Source organism: Quercus robur, chromosome 6, assembly GCF_932294415.1.
Source record: "Quercus robur chromosome 6, dhQueRobu3.1, whole genome shotgun sequence".
NCBI lineage: Eukaryota > Viridiplantae > Streptophyta > Magnoliopsida > Fagales > Fagaceae > Quercus > Quercus robur.
The window spans coordinates 52,413,620-52,431,536 of record NC_065539.1 but is presented as its reverse complement, the minus strand read 5'-3'; the positions used below and the strand labels follow the sequence as shown (position 1 = coordinate 52,431,536).

Below are 17,917 nucleotides of genomic sequence, written 5' to 3'. Positions count from 1 at the left end.
AATTTCGGTCCACTAAAATTACTTAAAAATAAGAATTTTTAAAATGTGATTTTCATTAATTTAATTTTTATTTCATTAACATATTTAATAATATATATTTATATAGACATTGCTTATTTATTTATTTGGGTGATAAGTGCTCTATATGTAATTAATAGTCATAGTTACCATCTAACCGTTTTTTATAGTTCTTATTTTATAATTAAGTTTTAATAATATAGTTATTAACAATGTGTTTACTCAAAAAACTCTGTTCACTTTGATGCTATTTTCTATGTTGTTATATCCAATTTAGCTTACACGGTTGTTGGTAACTTAATTTTCATTTTGAATTTACTTGTCATGACTAAAAAATCAATTACAAATTCATCTAAAAATTTAGTATTTCAAGTCAATGTGTTTGTTACTTTGTTAGTTTTATTTTACAAAGTTTTTTTAAGTATATGATCATGACTGCAATAAAAAAAAGTTTATGATCATGACTACAATTGTTTTTTACTCCATGAATATACAGCAACTATAAACACTAGCAATTTTAAACCATTACAAAACCTAACATTTCATTTAAATGGGGTTTTTTTATAGTTATATTTTTTTTTACTTTTTTCCAACATTGTTTAATAAAAATATGACTGTGTTAATGTAATTGACAAAGAAGAATTTTAATTTGAATATAAAAAACTTTTTATTGGTCAGTACTAGGTTAGTTATATTATTTTCACATAATTTGGTAACCTATAAATGATCGAGGAAAAAACACCAGCCGTTGGTAGCATAGCAATGACTGAGAAATTCATTGGTAGCATAAGGAGCAATGACACCCACATCACTATATAGAATGTCAATTATCTTCATAATACGAAGTCTTCCTTTCGATCCATTTTATTTTCTAGCCTTTAGGTTGCAAAGTTTTTATTGGTAAAAAGCTTCAATCTATTAACTCATTAGCTATTGTAGATTATGAAGTGTATTTATATGATTGGCCATCAAACTATGATAAGGTTTATCTTTGCCTCCAATTAGAACTAACACATTTTTACATAACCATAGGAACCTAACAATGAAGGAGTTTTGTTCACATGGAGACCACTAATGAAGACTTCGATCCACAAATGATCAAGACCTTGGGGCCTTTCCTAATCAAGGATTCTCCATCTAAGGCATTGCATTTTGCCAAGAATGAACTCACCTCACCATGCATCAACAAGAAAACTAACACTTTTAAGTGATGAAAAATATAGTAGAGAAAAGTAATAGTTTAGATTTCTATGAGATTATTGTAACAATCATCGGATATGCTCACATTGAGAGCTAATCATAGAGTTTACTAAGCGGATCCTTTTTTGGTTCTTTGATCGGCCAGGTTTTTATAATCATGAATATAAGTCTACTAAAAGTGTGACATTGGGATTCTAACACCACTAATCAAGAACTCAAACATTCTTTATTACTAAGGAACTTAAGTATCCTGCCCACTTTGTTTTGATTAAGGAATTCAAATGTGAAAGTAGGATGTTCCTACTTCCTAGTACTAGGGGAAGAAAAAGAACGGAAATTTTAAAGGGACTACCATTTGAATCCCTTGTTTCATATACCTAATGCTAGCAACAGGTCAAGCATAATTTCCAATATCCTACAATTACTTTGTTAGTTTTTTTCACTCGGTATGTGTGAAATAATCAGAAAGTCCCTTGCTAACCTTTTGAATCATGAATAGGAACCAGACCTCTTGAGAATTGGGTTTAGTGAGAAGCTTAACTGGATTTTTAACGCACTAAAAATCTGAAACATAATAATCGTTAACCTGAATTTTTTCAATTCATACTCACTAAAATGACACGCAAAAACTCCAACAGTTTTACTTCATTCCTGCTGGAACTTTGCTTTTGAAGAACTCTAGATGGGGGAGACCAAAATAAAATTTTCCACATCAATACTAATGCTAGCAATAGGTCAAGCATAATTTCCAACATTCTACAATTCATTTTGTTTCAGTTGGTATGTGTGAAATAATCAGCATGACCAGAACCTAAAATAATTTAATGCGGGCTCTAAAGAAGGATTAATTTAACAAAACCTGGCATCATCGTTATTACTATTTGGTAAGTCTCAAAACCTAGCATTGTACAATGATGTTTGAGCACACAACAATTAGAAACTACTTCAATACACTTTAGTTCCAGGGTTGGTCCTGGAATCCCTTCTGCAATACAGAGATCAAGTAGTTCAAGACAATCTTATTGACAAAACCATAAGGAAACCAAAATAACGACCCAGGCCCCATACACCTCTTACCGAAACACCATGATCTCTCTTGATATTAAATTGTCAGAATGTTGCAAGTAACCTGGAACTGAGGAACAGCTTAGGATTCAAAAGTCATGCTTTCAGCCTCTCGTCTCACTGACTCAAATAGCACAGAGGACAGATACCTCTCCCCAAAGCTTGGAAAAATCACCTGCATAAATACATAAAGAATGGAGAGGTAAATGAAGAACTGCAAATTGTAGTTGACAGAGTCAGAGTTCAAGCATGGTAATGCTTTTTGCCAAATAGACATAAATATGCCATGTGAAGTTAATGCCATTTGCCATTGAATTAGTTGTTTAAAAGGCTCTTAATTTAAAAAGAGAAAACTCAAGACTGAGGTAATCAGTTACTAGTCTTTACTTGATTAATAGTAATTAATTCATGGGTAAGAATGAGGCAGAGATAATCAAGCTACACCATCAGCCTAGGACATTTGAAAATGACTTGGACAGTCTTGAAAAGTGGCTAAAATTCTACCTTCCATTATGAGTCACAAGTCAAAAATAAATGTGCTCATAGGCACTTTTATTGTACTCTAATCACATTCTTATCCCAAAAAAAAAAAAAAAAAAAAAGGTATTCTAATCACATTCTACGTGCTATCTATGAAGCATGGGTGCAGATTCAGGTTCGGGTGTAGGTGCGGATGTGGGACTCGGTAATTTTTGAAAATATAGGGTGCAGGTGCGGCAGGATACGACTAATAAATTATTAAATATATTTTCATATAATGGTAAACATAAACCAATTTAAGAGTAATAATAACTACAAATAATTCAGTAATTTCAATTTAAATTGATTAACCTACAAATAATTTGACAAATATATAATAAGTTAATAACGAAATAAGAAATCAACTCAAGTTTTTATTTATTTATTTGTTTTAACATGTATTTCGGCCGGTTTCATCCGATTTCGGCCTATTTCGGCCGGAGTCGGATCCGAATCGGCGCAAATTGGGAAATGAAAAAAAGAAAGAATGCGAATCAACACGTCAAGTGCGAATCAGCGCGTCGCAAAGCGTCGGTTGCTGGTGCGGCGGCCCTGGAGCTGCACCTATGCTTTCTAGTGTGTTATTTGACTTGGCTAGATGTCCACAGGTTGATGCAACTACTGTCCTGTAAAAACTTTTTTTTTTTTTTTTTGGTTAAATACTGACCTGTAAAAACTGAAGGCAACTGCTTAAAAGAATTTCATGTTGATGGACAGACAGAAATTTCATTCAACTTCTTGAGGTGGGATGAATAAGGGAAATTATGCCAAAACCAATCTGCTGCCAGCAACACATAGACCCATATCAACAGGGAGGTTAGGACCTATTTGGTAGATTTTGCTTAGAAAATACAGGGATTGGCAGCTGTGGTATGCATCTAGGACCAGGATTGTAGAGGGCTGACTTCCATCTTACACCTGGGAAGGCATTTGATTTTCATATAATCTAATGGGTCTTGTCTCCAAGAGCCTTGTAACTCAACTGGTTGGCTCTTCCTGGTGTTCCGAAATGAAATATCCAGCATTCAAATCCCCCCACCCCCAAATATTGAATTAGAAAATAATGATAATAATCTAATGGGACTTGTCTTGACATGGATCAGGACAAAAGATGCAAAATCTTCCCAGAAGATATGGTACGTGTTGACTGTTAAGTGGCACCCATAAGTACCCTATGTTATCAGTCAAGAATAAATTGTAAGTGCACAATGTTATCAGTCAAGAATAAATTCTCTACTGTGTCAAATAACAAAAAATATACTCTAGTATATATACCTTGAAAATTATAATTTCCTATAGCTAATATACATGACGTTCATAGCTGTCTCTGTTAGGGTGAAATTTTTTTATAGTTTCACTCTCCCATATTAGGTTATTGTAATTTATTAACTATAGAAGAACTATCTGGCTATCCGGATTGGTTATTTCACACTTAGTTGTGAGCATACTTACAGTTAGCTACCAAGTGTTTTTAGTGCCTTGAAACAAATAACGTCACCATAACACCCAAGAGTTCAGAGGTGAATTTTGTTATTCAGATTAAGGGAAATGTCATAGCATCATCCTTAATTCAAGAGTTCAGAGGTGAATTTTCCATTCAGATCAAGGGAGATGTCGTGTCATCATCCTTGGACCATTGCCTATAGCCTAATGCTAGAGTATATAGGAACCAACTAGAACACCAATGGAGTTTAATATTTTCAGATGGTTTAAGAAGAGAAAATGCCATAGACTAATCGTGTCATTAATGTGGTCCAAGTTTAGATCAATAAAAAGTTACAGGAAATTAAATAATTGAGCTGGAACATTATCAAACTTCTATGCAACTAGACACTTCTAATATGCCAATTCTAGGTTTACTAGAATTTGGAGGGGAATGATCAAAACTTACAACAATTAGCTTTCCAGCATTTTCTGGCCTCTTTGCAATCTTAATTGCAGCAGCAGTAGCAGCACCAGATGATATTCCCACCTGGAACAGATGACCCAGAATCAAAAGTGGTACAAAAAAAGTTTTTTTTTTTTTTTTTTTAAAGAAAAAAGAAAAAACGTGCAATGACAGTGATTTGTATATGGATAGTGATGCAGGAAGCACAACCAAAACTATCTCAGAATCTATTATCATAGGTTTCTTCTAGATTTCATTTTTAAATTTTGAATTAGATTTCATTGTGAATTTTGAATTTGGGTTTTTAGTTTTGGGGACGTAATTGTGCCTTAATGTAATGCCTGAAGCATATTACTAAAAGGCTCAAGAATGGTTTGGTATAGTGCAATTAGAATAAAAATTTTCTGATTAGAGATGTTTCTCTAAACTTGGTGATGATTCTAAGCACCCTCAGGTGGTGGAGCCTAAAATTTGTCTTGTTTCTCTTTCTTCCCTGATATTTTTATTTTCCTACCCATCCCATTCTGCATCACATATGGGACAGCTTCAATGAGATGACTAAACAAGATTCAGATCTTACAAATAAGCCTTCTTTCAGGGCAAGACGCTTTGCAGTTTCAATTGCTTCATCACTTGATATCTGCAAGATTACAAAAGTCAGATGTAGCAAATGGGAAACAGTTTTGGCCATCAAAAGTGATTAATAATAAACCAGGGGAGACAAAGAAAAAGAGAAGTGTGGTGCATTACAGATACAACACAGCAATCAGATTTAACAACTGGAAAGAGTCATTAGAAGTGGTTAACAATCTTATAATACAAAAACAAATAGGAAATGAGGACATGTGAGATTACAAAAATTAGCTTCAGTAACGTACTATAATCAAAATCATACAAATTATCATATAAGCCTTCACCTGGTCATTTCTATCAAAGGTTCAATAGAAAAAAAATTCAAAACTATATTGTATCAATATATGTGATTACTATAGCAATTTTAACAATGTATATGTCATGTAATTATATACATAATAAGGGAAGTTTTATTTATTTTAATTTCAAGCTCTTCCTTGCATTCTCTAAAATTTTGACGACAATTCTGTTGCAATTTGAAACATGTCCATTTTTGGCCAACTGAATAGCACCCTCAGCATAAAACTAACCATGTATGCAGTCTCTTACAGGGCCACTGCAAAAATAATGATGGATTAACCTCACTATTGTAGGAAAAAGACGTCTGAAGAACTGTTATAGCTGCGAAGAGCTCTTTTCTTTTCTTTTCTTTTTATCTTGTATGTAAAGTAAAAGAAGATGAACCCCATCTATATCATCAAAATGATAAAAATGAAGGAAAATCACCACTATCAGCTTGAAAATCTATAAATTTAAATTGTTAATTGTGAAAAGCAATTTCTACACATACAAACAACCAAACTCTTTTTATGATATTACCTATTATTATGTTTTCTAACTGTGCATCATACTTTTGAATATTTTTATTCGATAATAGCAATATAGGGAATTAAATAACTTAACATTTTGCACTTTGAAAAGTACACAGGAGAGTCTCTTAGATTTTCTCCTTTTGAGACTTTGTAATTTTTGACACTTTTGAGTTCATCATCGTGAACACAGAGTTTATTTGATTTTTAATGAAATTCATTGCTTATTTATCAAAATTAATAATAATACACAAGAGAGTCCTGAAAATTTTATGATTTTATGCACTTCTATAAACTGTATAATCAGTCAAAGACATTCAGCCCTTACTTGGACCACTTCATCAACAATGCTGACTTCCAAAACGCCAGGAACAAAACCAGCACCTATTCCTTGGATCTTGTGTGGACCTTGACATTGACAAATGCATAATATCTTTAGTTAGCAATATCTAGAAATCCAAGATACTTTAGAAAAGCAGCATTTAAGTTCTTACATTTGAGGAAAAAGCTAAAACCCTTTTTTTAATAAGCAAAAAGCTAATATAAAATAGAATCAACACTAAATAAAACAGACTCATCTCATCAAGTAAAACTTGAGGTTATTTAATATATAAGCTCAAGGGGAACAAAAAATCATTTGTATGGGGTCGAATATTTGATGAAAGCCAATAGGTGTTTGTAATCTTCCTTGATTTCAGGCTTAAGTGGATACTATACCTGTAACAACTATAATATGTCATAGAAATGGAATTGTTTGGAAAGCTGTTCCTCACTATTTGATGTGGTGTATTTCGAAGGAGTGGAATTCCTGAAGCTTTGAGGATATGGAACAAAATTTGCCAGACCTAAATCTTCCTTTGAATTTTATTAGATTGGATGTCAGTTATGGGTTGTTCTTCTTTATGTTCATTTTGTGATTTGATTGATCATTGTACTTTGCATGATTGATTGTACTATCCCAATTGTATACATCCTGTATACTTGGGTGACTATTTTTTGGTATCAATAAAATTCCATTATTTATCAACAAAACAACTATAATATATCAAGGCATTAGGTCCCCAAGATTAAAGCTTAGAACAGTTACCACTTGCAAATATGGTGCAGACAAAAAAATTATGCAACAACAAAACAACTATAATATATCAAGGCATTAGGTCCCCAAGATTAAAGCTTAGAACAGTTACCACTTGCAAATATTGTGCAGACAAAAAAATTATGCAAGTAGGGTTAATTATGTCATGAAGAATAACTCTACATTGGTAGTGGGAAATTTTCTAAAAAGCATAGATAGTATAACATTTTCTTTTAAGTAATAAAAATTTTATTAAAAAAGAAAAAGTACTCTATGTTCACGATGGTCGATACATAGTACTTAAGACAATAAAAAATAAATCAAATAGAGAATCTAACAGTGTTGGAAATCAGAAATGGAGTTGCAATGTTTAAAACCCCAAACCCGAGACCAATCAAAAAAGTCCAGATTAGCAAGGACTTTAAAATGGTCAATAACAATTCTTCATTATCAAGAAATTCTCTTTGTTTACTTACCAGGGAGAGAAACCCCTCTTTGACGAAGCACAACAGCCAAAACTGAACAACACTGTAATTTTATTCTAAAAGAAAGTCCACAACAGCTGTGGCAGAGAGTAAAAGATTGACCACGCCTCTGGTGAGTCTGGTCTATTGCAGCTAGCTACATTTTCTTTTATCTTCTTGACAAGGAAGTGGCTACATTTGTTCTAGTGAAATTGCTAAACACAAGATTTAGACATTAAAACATGTACATCTTTATTAAGATCCATTTGTTTCCAGCTAGTATAGATTTTGCAATGCAAACCACAATATATATTTTTCCTCTGTGAATTTGTATGATGTATTGATTCCACAGGAGAAAAACACATGTTACAGGGTTTAACTTATTCTTTTTAGGGTTTTCCCACAATTAGAGTAAAACATCAATGAGAATATCACAGGTTCAATAAATGCAGTGAGTAATGAATATAAATTATCTCAGAGCAGCAATAAATTCAATATAACTCACCAGGCTTCCCTCCAGATAGAACAGGACTTTCAAATGGTTCCACGCCATACAACTAAAAAAAAAAAAAAGACAATGAAAAATGAATTTGTTAACAAAGAAGCGAACTGCTACAGAAGATACAAGTTTACCATTATAAAAAGTCATACCCAATGCACAAGGCTTCTGCTTCTGCAGGGTCTAAGAAAGATTGTCAAATAGACAGACTTACCCCCCATTTTGGAGAGGCTAATTCCTAGACTCAAACCCACAGCACATTGTTTGGGCAAAGGGCACTTGCCATCACACCAAGGTCTGACCTCTTAAAACGAGATCATAAAAAAAAATTACATAGAATTGATGTTCATATTAAAAGCTAAAGCTAACCTTTATATCAGGGTTCTGCTCTTTAAGAAATTTCCCAGCACCTGTTATGGTACCGCCTGTGCCTATCCCAGAAACAAGTGCATCAACTTTTCCTCCAGAACCTTTCCATATCTCTGGTCCAGTGGTTTCGTAATGTATCTACGATAACAATAATACAGATCACTCAACTTTGGCAAACCAGCCTAATTTAAAATGTATTATTGAGTAACTATACCTTTGGGTTGGCAGGGTTTTCAAACTGCTGAAGGATGTAGGCATTGGGTGTCTTTGCCAGTATCTCTTCAGCCTTCTGAACAGCCCCTTTCATGCCTTTTGCAGGATCTGTGAGAATTAAATCAGCCCCAAAAGCTCGAAGAATGATTCTTCTTTCAAGACTCATTGAAGCAGGCATTGTAATGATAAGCTTGTAACCCTTAGCTGCCGCCATGAAGGCTAACCCAATGCCAGTATTGCCACTTGTTGGTTCAATGAGAACACTCTGCAGCAAACATTAATTAATCATATAAAAAAGCAAGTGAGATTTATCAGCTCAAAATTTAACCAAACAACAATACATGATAAACATTCTTTCATCATGCTAGAATTGGATATTGTAATCATCTTTTCTTTAGTTCTAATTCAGTCATATCTTTCTTTCATCAATAGAGCAATACAAATCACGAGCATGCTATAGGTAATCTTAAGGACGGTGTATTTCTTTATGAGACTATTGCCAAGAGGGTGACCACCATTTTGTCATGTGCGTATCCTACCCTAAAGGCCTCTTCATGAAAAAAAAAAAACTAACCTGCCCGGGTGTGATATCGCCCTTTGCCTCTGCATCCGCAATCATACTATAACCAATCCTGCACATTAGAACACAGTAGTCAGGAGCTAGACAAAAATTAGATTACAACCTTTAAAACAAGATTCCCTTTTTCCCCTTGATCAGCGTACTTTAAAACAAACAAACAGGGCTGTCACAAGTTCACAACTCTGACGAGGGTAAGAATGAACATCAAAGAGCAAAGAAGTAACCAAAGTAATAGTTAACCATAATACCTGTCTTTCACACTTGAGCATGGCTCCATCATTTCTAGCTTGGCGGCTATACGGGCAACACAACCATCCACAACATTATTGAGATAAACCAGTGGAGTCTGACCAATTAACTATACACAAAATTGAAAGCGCGTATCATAGTTAGCAAACCATTCTAAGTACTAGATAACACACAAAGAAACATACATCTTTTTCATTCACAGACACCAATAGTGGGGCAACTTACTTCAGTAACATCTTTGGCGATGCCAGACCTTTCAACTGCCATATTTTCAGAGTACTGCAACCAGAAAGCAGAATTTAAATATTTGGTAATGAAATATATCTCCTAAATTATAAATACTTTCACTTCTTTATACTCCAAAACCAGTAAAATGGAATCAGAAACATATGATTTTAGAAACAACGTAGGAACACTATCATCATTTCCAAAGCCTAGATATTTTATCAACCCAAGAAAGCAGAAAGGACCTATACTTGACAAAACCCAATTCAACTCTTTCAGCTTATTTTGACTTAAAAGGTCATGATTCTTAAGGTAATGGTTAATAATTCATTTTAGGAAAGTTTCGACATTATTTTTATAATAAATGAAAAAAGCTATCAAAATATTAATTATCTTTTTTTTTTTTTTTTTTCCTTTTCCACTAACATTTGCCACTTATCCACATTTCCTTAGGCCAATAAAAAAAAAATACAAAACTGTAATTTTCAATTTTCCATTTTTTGTTCCCCTTTTCCAGAACTTTCTCTATAGCCAAACAGCTAATTAAAAATTCAAAAAGCTCTAAACTTTACAAACCCCTCTAATTCGAAACCACTCAAAGTGCAAATACTATTCTTTGTTTTCTCCATTCTCTAAATTAACACACTTACAAATGGATTTTGGGTGATGGGTAATCACAGAGAAGAAAAAAAAAAAAGGATAGAAACAAACGTAAACTATATAGAAGAATTATGGGTTATGATCTTACTTTTATTCTAATCTAATTATGATTTGAAGAGAGAAATGAAAAGAAAATATAGGTACTGTAATTTGTAAATGAATAAAAGACAAAATCACCTTGACAAGACAATAACAATAGTAGTATAGTACTAACCGATAGGTTACTGAGCAGTGAGGATGACTACGTCAATGAACAAGAAGTCAAGCATGGACTATTTATATGGAAGTCTTTTACTATGTATGATGTCATACTTAGAAATTGTTGATTTGTTCTTTTTCTTTATTCTTTTATTCTTTATTTATTTTTTCCTGTTTCTTTATTGATTTTTGGGGAACTGTGTGGCTAAAAATAAATAAATAAATAAAGCACAAAAAAAAATAGGTTGTTGGCTGTGATTGGGATTTGGGTGGGTTGAACGTGGCCTGTTTTTAGGGTAAATGAGAAATAACCAAAATGATAGCAAATTTGGTTTAGTCTTAATTATCTAGAGTTTTTAGCATAATTTCATCATAAAATTTATATTTATTATGAATGGTAAAAAAAAAGAAAAGAAAAAAAAAAAAGAACCTAGCCTGTTTCTAGGGCAAATGAGAAAGAAAAAAAAATGACAACAAAGCTGGTTTAGCCTAATAGGTCTCGATTATCCAGAGTTTTAAGGTAACTTACTAATTTCCATAAAATTTATAGAAGATATTTAATGAAAGTAAAAGTAAAATAAAAAAATTCATAAAAATATGGAAGATTCATAATTTATGTAGACATAAAAGGATAAGTGTCGTTCAAATATTTGTAATGTTCAAGTATTTCACAAATGTTAATATTTTATTATGAAATTTACTCTAGGCCACTGCGGGGGTCAGCCCAATAACACTAGGCCACCACCCAGGTGAGGTATGTGTGAGTATTTATTTAATATAAATCTAATTATAAATATATATATATATATATATATATTAAATATTTTTATACCTATCATATTTACATTTTTATGTTGGTGACATTCTCTCTCTCTCTCATCCATCTTTAAGTCATTAATATTGAACCATCTTATTATGAATGACAAAAAACCTCTAATTTACCATGCCTTCAACTTGCCTACGGAGGTTTTTCCAGCTTGGAAAAATGAATGAAGAGCCCTTAATTCAACTTTTCCCCATCCAATTGCCATCCCTAACAAATTTTAATATTTATCTCAAGTTTTTCCCTCCATCTATTACTGTTTATTACACTATGATGAGGTTTTGGTGGCTGGTAAGTCTTGAGGCCAAACCTGAGATGGGAAGCCCTTGGGATTAATTCCATGTCATTTGTCCAATGTACACTAGTGTCTTTGGTAGGGTTGAGTCAAACTATGGCTCAACCAATTTTTCGCAGGCTTGATTCAACAATAGAATGCTACTATGGTCATGCTCATGTAAGAAAAGCATATCATTTGGTCACTCTCTCCTACCCATTGTTGTCCGTTAAAAAATATTGTATGAGGCATGATCCCAGGCCCATTGGGCCATGGGCCTTGGCCCGAACATTCTCAAGGACCAAAACTAAGCCCAAACCTCATAGTAAGTCCATTTCGTTTTGGATGCATGATAGATGAGCCCATGTCTGGTCAATGTGTTTGCTCGGAACAGCCTATGTCCCCGACAGCACAATATTGCCTTGGGGAGTATCGCTGTCGAGCAATCTTTTGAAGGTAGGAACCAGTTCCAATGCCATTACCACTATTTCCAATAGAGCATATTCCTTGCTAGGAATAATCAAAATTGGACCCCACACACACGAGCGAGACCAGAATGTAATCATGAAACCTCCACCAACTTTAAACTATAATAGCAGAATTTAGTGAAGAGTGGGGGTTGGCAATTCTAAGGAGAAAATAGAGGGTAAAAAAGAGAGAGAGCTAGTACCACCAAGAGGGAAAGCAACTCAGAGAGGAAAGAAAGGGAGTTCGTGAGAGTTAAGGGTTGTCATTAGGTCGCTTGGCAAGGAACTACCCTTAGTAGGAAACACTAAGCCCACTATACAAGTAAATTGTGAGTCCAATTCTAAACTCGGTCCATTAAGTAGAAGTTAGGTACGCACAATTGGCACCGTCTGTGGGAATTTCCTATGTAGTTGTAGTATTGCCGGGGTTTGCGTGAGAAAGATGTCTGGGAGGCACTCGGAAAGTTACACCGAAAGTGGCTCTGGAGGATCTTTGCGGGGCTCTAGTTGGTAAGAAAGGAGGCACAAGAGAGATGAAGACCACAGATATGAGCAAGAAGAAGATCATTTTGGCCCAGGGGAGGGGTCGCTTCATACATACCGATCAATGTCAAACGCCTCCAGGCATGAACGTTTTGACAAGAGGAATAAAGAACTTGAACGCTTACGTAGATTGGTAAGGGATTTGGAGTTGGAGGAAAGAGGTAGGCATCGGAGAAGAGACCGTGAAAAGCATGCAAAGGGGTCAGCAAGTGTGGGGGGTAGCTATGGAGAGGCATCCATCAACACCGGGATCGGTCTCGAGAGTATGCAGACAGAGACTCGATTTCCCCAGAGGGGCGACGACCACGGAATGCTGCCATGGATGCTATAAGCCGAGCATTGCATAGATGTAACACTCCATAATTTTGATACTAATTTAATTCTTATACATAAATTAAAAAGGAGACCCACAATTAAATGGATTTAATTGGTTTCGGCCTAAAATATTTAAATCTGATAATTAGTATGGTATAAGAGGCTCAAGTGAGATGGCATAGGTATATATATATATATATATATATATATATATATATATATGGGCCTTGATAAGCTTAAAACAAAAAAAAAACAAAAAAACAAAAAACCCTAGCCTTTTACCTCTTAAGCTACACATGTATACATATGAGGTTTCCTTTTGTTTCAGCCACAACACACTATTGAACTTTTCTTTTCTTCTCTGTGGTTGTGCGCGGAAATTGCAGGTAAGGTTTCCCTTACTCTAAATTTAGGAAGTTTGAATATTCAATGACTAGCAATTGTCCCACACTTACAAGAAAGACTTGGGTTTGCACATGAACCTAATCTATCATTATATTAATGGAAAAAGGCTACTATAATTGTTATTATATTAGATTAGGAATGATGCAACGGCTGTATGTCAGGAAAGGGGTACTCCACAGGCTTTGAAAGTTGTATCTGATAGAGTAATAGGCTTGGACTTTATCAATTTAAGTTTGGTGAAAGGGAAAAGATTGCTTTATGGTTGATATTTATTTTCTTTATCATCCTTCTAGTGACGTGTATTCATCTCTAACTTATTGTAGAAGCCAGCAATGCTTTTCAAGCCTAGAATATCTTTTTAGTCCCTATAACGTAGGAATAAGAAATTATATAGGTGTAAATGCACTTTTAGTCCCTATATTTTGACTTTTTTCCATTTTGGTCCCTACGTTTTAATTTTACCACTTTTAGTCCCTAAACCAATTAACGCGTGTTATTTTCGTCCATTTCGTTAGTCAATCGACGGAAATAGTTGAGGTGGCAGTCGGAGGAATTAAAATATTATTAAAAATGACATATTAGCATCTAATTTTTTTTTAAATAATTTGTCAATTTTAATTAAATAAAAAAAGAAAAAAACAGAATTAAAAACAATAAAATCAAATGCCTATGAACACAAGAACACAAACCCAGAAAATCAAACCCAAGAACACAAATTCAAAATTAAACCCATTGAATCAACTTCATTTCCCACTTAAAATCAAATCAATAATGCAATAAAATTTGAGAAGAGAACAAAGACCAATGCTGAAAACCCATCAGTTTTTCTTGTTCTTCCCCAAAGATTCATAGCCAAAATCATAAAATCAAAGAAAACCCCAAAACCCAAAAACTCAAACAAAACCCAGTTTATTTCAAACATTCAACAACAAAATCAACTAACCTGGCCAACTTGGCTCATTGAATCAAACAAACACACAAACCCAGAAAAATCCGGCCAATTCGACTCACAACAATAGCAAGCCCAACCAATCCATAACAGATCTAAACTCAAATCAGCTATCATAGATCCCACAACTCCAACAGATTCAACGTTGTGAGACAAAGAGAGAGAGGTGCTATTATCTTTAATGCTTGGCTTGTTCGAATCTGGAACCACTGAACAATCTGACTTCAACAAAGACGAGGAGGTTGAAGACAATGACGAAGAAGAAGACAAACAACAAGCCCCCGTAATCCGGATTTGATTTTTTTTTGTTTTTCTAGTTTCATTTTTTGGGTTTGGGTATTTGATTTTCGGGTTTGATTTTCTAGGTTTGGGTATTTGTTCTAGGTTTGATTTTTTCGGTAAGCAGATCTGCTCGCCGTTGGTTCCGGTGACGAGCAAGCCCGACAAGATCAAGATGTACTCGCCGGCCTTTTACGCCACCTGTACCGCCAACGGTATTCTCAGCTGTGGTCTCACTCACATGGCCATCACTTCTCTCGATCTCATCAAGTGCAATATGCAGGTCCGATTCTTTTAGATCCCTCGCTTTCTTCCTTTTTCAGCTTCCGTGTTAAAGCTTTTCTCCGTGGGTCTTAGACCATGGGTCTTCAGCTATGAGATGGATCAGCCATGAGAGGAGAGAGAGCTCAGGTATGAGCCATTAGAGAAGAGAGATTTTGAGATGGAAGAGAGAGTTTGAGATGAGAGAATAGTGTGTGGCCGTGTAGTTTGAGTTTGAGATGAGAGAATAGAGTTTGAGTTTGAGATGAAAGTGTGTGGCCGGTTTGAGAATAGTGTTCAGGTTTGGATCTTATGTTAATTTTTTGGGTTTTAAAATTTTTGGGTCAGTCTTCTTGTTCAAGAAACTTTTAGATCTCAATTCATGTGAATTTTGGTTTTTAATTCTGTTTTTATTTTTTTTTATTTAGTTAAAATTAATAAATTAATTTTTTAAATTTATATGCTGATGTGTCATGGATGATGTGGCATTTTTTATAATATTTTAATTCCTCCGACTGCCACCTCAACTATTTCCATCGGTTGACTAACGAAAAGGATGAAAATAACACGCGTTAATTGGTTTAGGGACTAAAAGTGGTAAAATTAAAATGTAGGGACTAAAATGGAAAAAAGTCAAAATATAGGGACTAAAAGTGCATTTATGAGAATTATATATAATCTAAGTTAACCAATTTGTCATCCACACACTGCCATTGTTCAGAAATTTGACTAGCAATATCTTTAAACTTTGCGGCAACACGGGAATAAAGGGCTAGCTATGGGATTGATAAATTAAGATATAATATTAGCTTCAACTATATATTAGATTGACCAAATATCTATCATTCAGCTATATTGGAGTTTCATGAATATTTATGATTAAATTAATGGGAAAAATTTGATTATGCAGCAATATTTGTAAGCCCAAAAATTTGACAAAGCTGGGTGTATCTCAAAGAATCTAACATCTCCGTAGGCTTTAATATAGATAGATAAAACTATTGAAGTGTGAGAACATAATTATAAGTGGGAAATTTGTGTATTGATGGACCTATGTTTGGTGTTGCTAGGTTCTAATTCTACAGATTTATTGTGACTCAAGGATGGTTGATTTCATTTTTGCAACTAAGAGGTAAGTGTTTACTAATTTTGGGGGATTTTCCCAAAACAGTTTTGATTATTAAACTATCCTTATATCAAAGAAATATGTTGATATCATATATAAATATATTAATATCCTATAAATGTTTGATGTGCACATTGTATGGAAACGTTGACTATTTGTTATATGAAAAACTTGTGGGACAACCTAAACTTATTTAAATTTGTATGTGTGGAGAAATCTTTGTATTTTGAGTATTATGATGTGATTATTTGTTGTGGGCATCTTGAATTTATTTTGAATCCTATGGCAAGTCGTGATTAAAAGCACAATGTTGTATTAGTCCTTAGCAAGGGACAATCATACTGTAGATAGTCCTTAGCAAGAGACGGTCCCAGAAAAGTGGGACAGTGCACAATTGGTAGCTCCTTAGCAAGGGAATATACCATTAAGGATCCAAAAAGGGAGCTCCTTAGTAAGGGAGTGCACCTTCAGGTTCCAAAGGAACTACCCTTAAGAGAAAGGAAGAAAAGGGGGTTCTAGTCCTAAAAGGGGATTGCACAACCCTGTTAATGGGGCTTAAACATTGACCACAAGAAAAGCTTAGAAAATTGCTTATATGATGGTATTGGTAATATAATGATATTTTTATATGAAATATTTGATGTTAAAATATTGATGGGTTACAAGTTATAACTTTGTTGTATGAATTATTTATTCAAAAAGGTTTGTTCCCACACCCCAATGTTAGTGAATTCCACTCATTGAGTTATCTCACCCCCCCCCCCTTTTATAGATACATTAGAGGGATCATTGAAGTAGAGATTCTTAGAGGACAACAATTACAAATTATATTGTGAAACTGAGGATTTCATTAATATTTTTATGGTATTGAATATTGTACTGGAGAATTATTTTGAGGATATTTTATCTTTGATGGAATTAGAGCTCTGACAATTGTGATGAGATTTAAGGTTGTTGGTTACATTTATTTAATATTTTTATGGATTATTTAGATTGAATAGACATTTATTATTTATGATTTTGGGGCGTTACAAGAGAGCTGCTCGATCACCGTTCTCGGGAGATATCGAACGAGCACCGATGCCGAGCAGATTTGCTGGACCTCCATTTAACTCTTATGACTAGAAGACAGATCCGATAAAGCATGTAAGGCATTATATCCAGACGATGTCATTGCACAGTCATAACGACACGCTGATGTGTAAGGTGTTTCCTTTAAGTCTTGGGCCCACTACTTTGAGGTGGTTCAATGGGTTGCGGAAAGACTCAATTCATAGTTTTGCTAAGCTAATTCAAGAGTTCAGGGTCCGGTTTATGACCTGTAGCCGGGTATCGCAACCAATGGACGTGTTGTTGAACATAAACTTGTGTGTTGTGTGTGGATATCAACAATGAGATAGTCCTTTGTCTAATGTGAAGCTTCAATGATCAATTCAACCAAGGCATACACAATTAGCACTAGATCATGTGACCAATCTCAATTATAGAAATATGAATATATGACTTCCCACACAACTTGATAACATAAATTGGAGCTTTTCATTTGACTCCACTTTCAAACATAACATTTGATCTTTTTGATCTTTTTGAGACAATCAACTCTCATTGTGAGAGGGATATGTAACATTTCTCTTTGAAGAACAGGCCTTTGGCCTTTTTGAATGAAATTTCACTTTTAATATAAGGTCGCTTACCCTTTTTCCTAGTCAAATACTAGAATGTGCAACAGGCTTTTGCAGCTCAATATCTCTTTTCATTTGGAGATTTACATTTGGTGAGCTCTTTTTAGCAAAACAAAAAATAAAAAGTGG

The 17,917-nt window shown here is 34.2% G+C and overlaps 1 protein-coding gene across 4 annotated transcripts; it reads right to left on the bottom strand.

Moving 5' to 3' along the window:
- Positions 1–2,062: 2,062 nt before the first annotated feature.
- Positions 2,063–10,782, bottom strand: LOC126689418 (cysteine synthase-like). 4 transcript variants are annotated; one of them, XM_050384601.1, is made up of 11 exons: positions 10,681–10,782; positions 9,807–9,860; positions 9,581–9,690; positions 9,327–9,384; positions 8,754–9,017; positions 8,540–8,677; positions 8,177–8,228; positions 6,461–6,540; positions 5,271–5,330; positions 4,694–4,774; positions 2,063–2,458 (listed from the first exon to the last, which is right to left on the bottom strand). In XM_050384601.1, exons 2-11 carry the CDS (start codon positions 9,846–9,848, stop codon positions 2,366–2,368), a joined length of 978 nt encoding a protein of 325 aa, XP_050240558.1. In that variant the 5' UTR covers positions 9,849–9,860; positions 10,681–10,782; the 3' UTR covers positions 2,063–2,365. The 4 variants fall into 4 exon arrangements, with proteins under 4 accessions (XP_050240558.1, XP_050240561.1, XP_050240559.1 ...); XM_050384604.1 differs by lacking the exon at positions 10,681–10,782 and adding an exon at positions 10,555–10,617; XM_050384602.1 differs by lacking the exon at positions 10,681–10,782 and adding an exon at positions 10,457–10,474.
- Between the last annotated feature and the right edge of the window lie 7,135 nt (positions 10,783–17,917).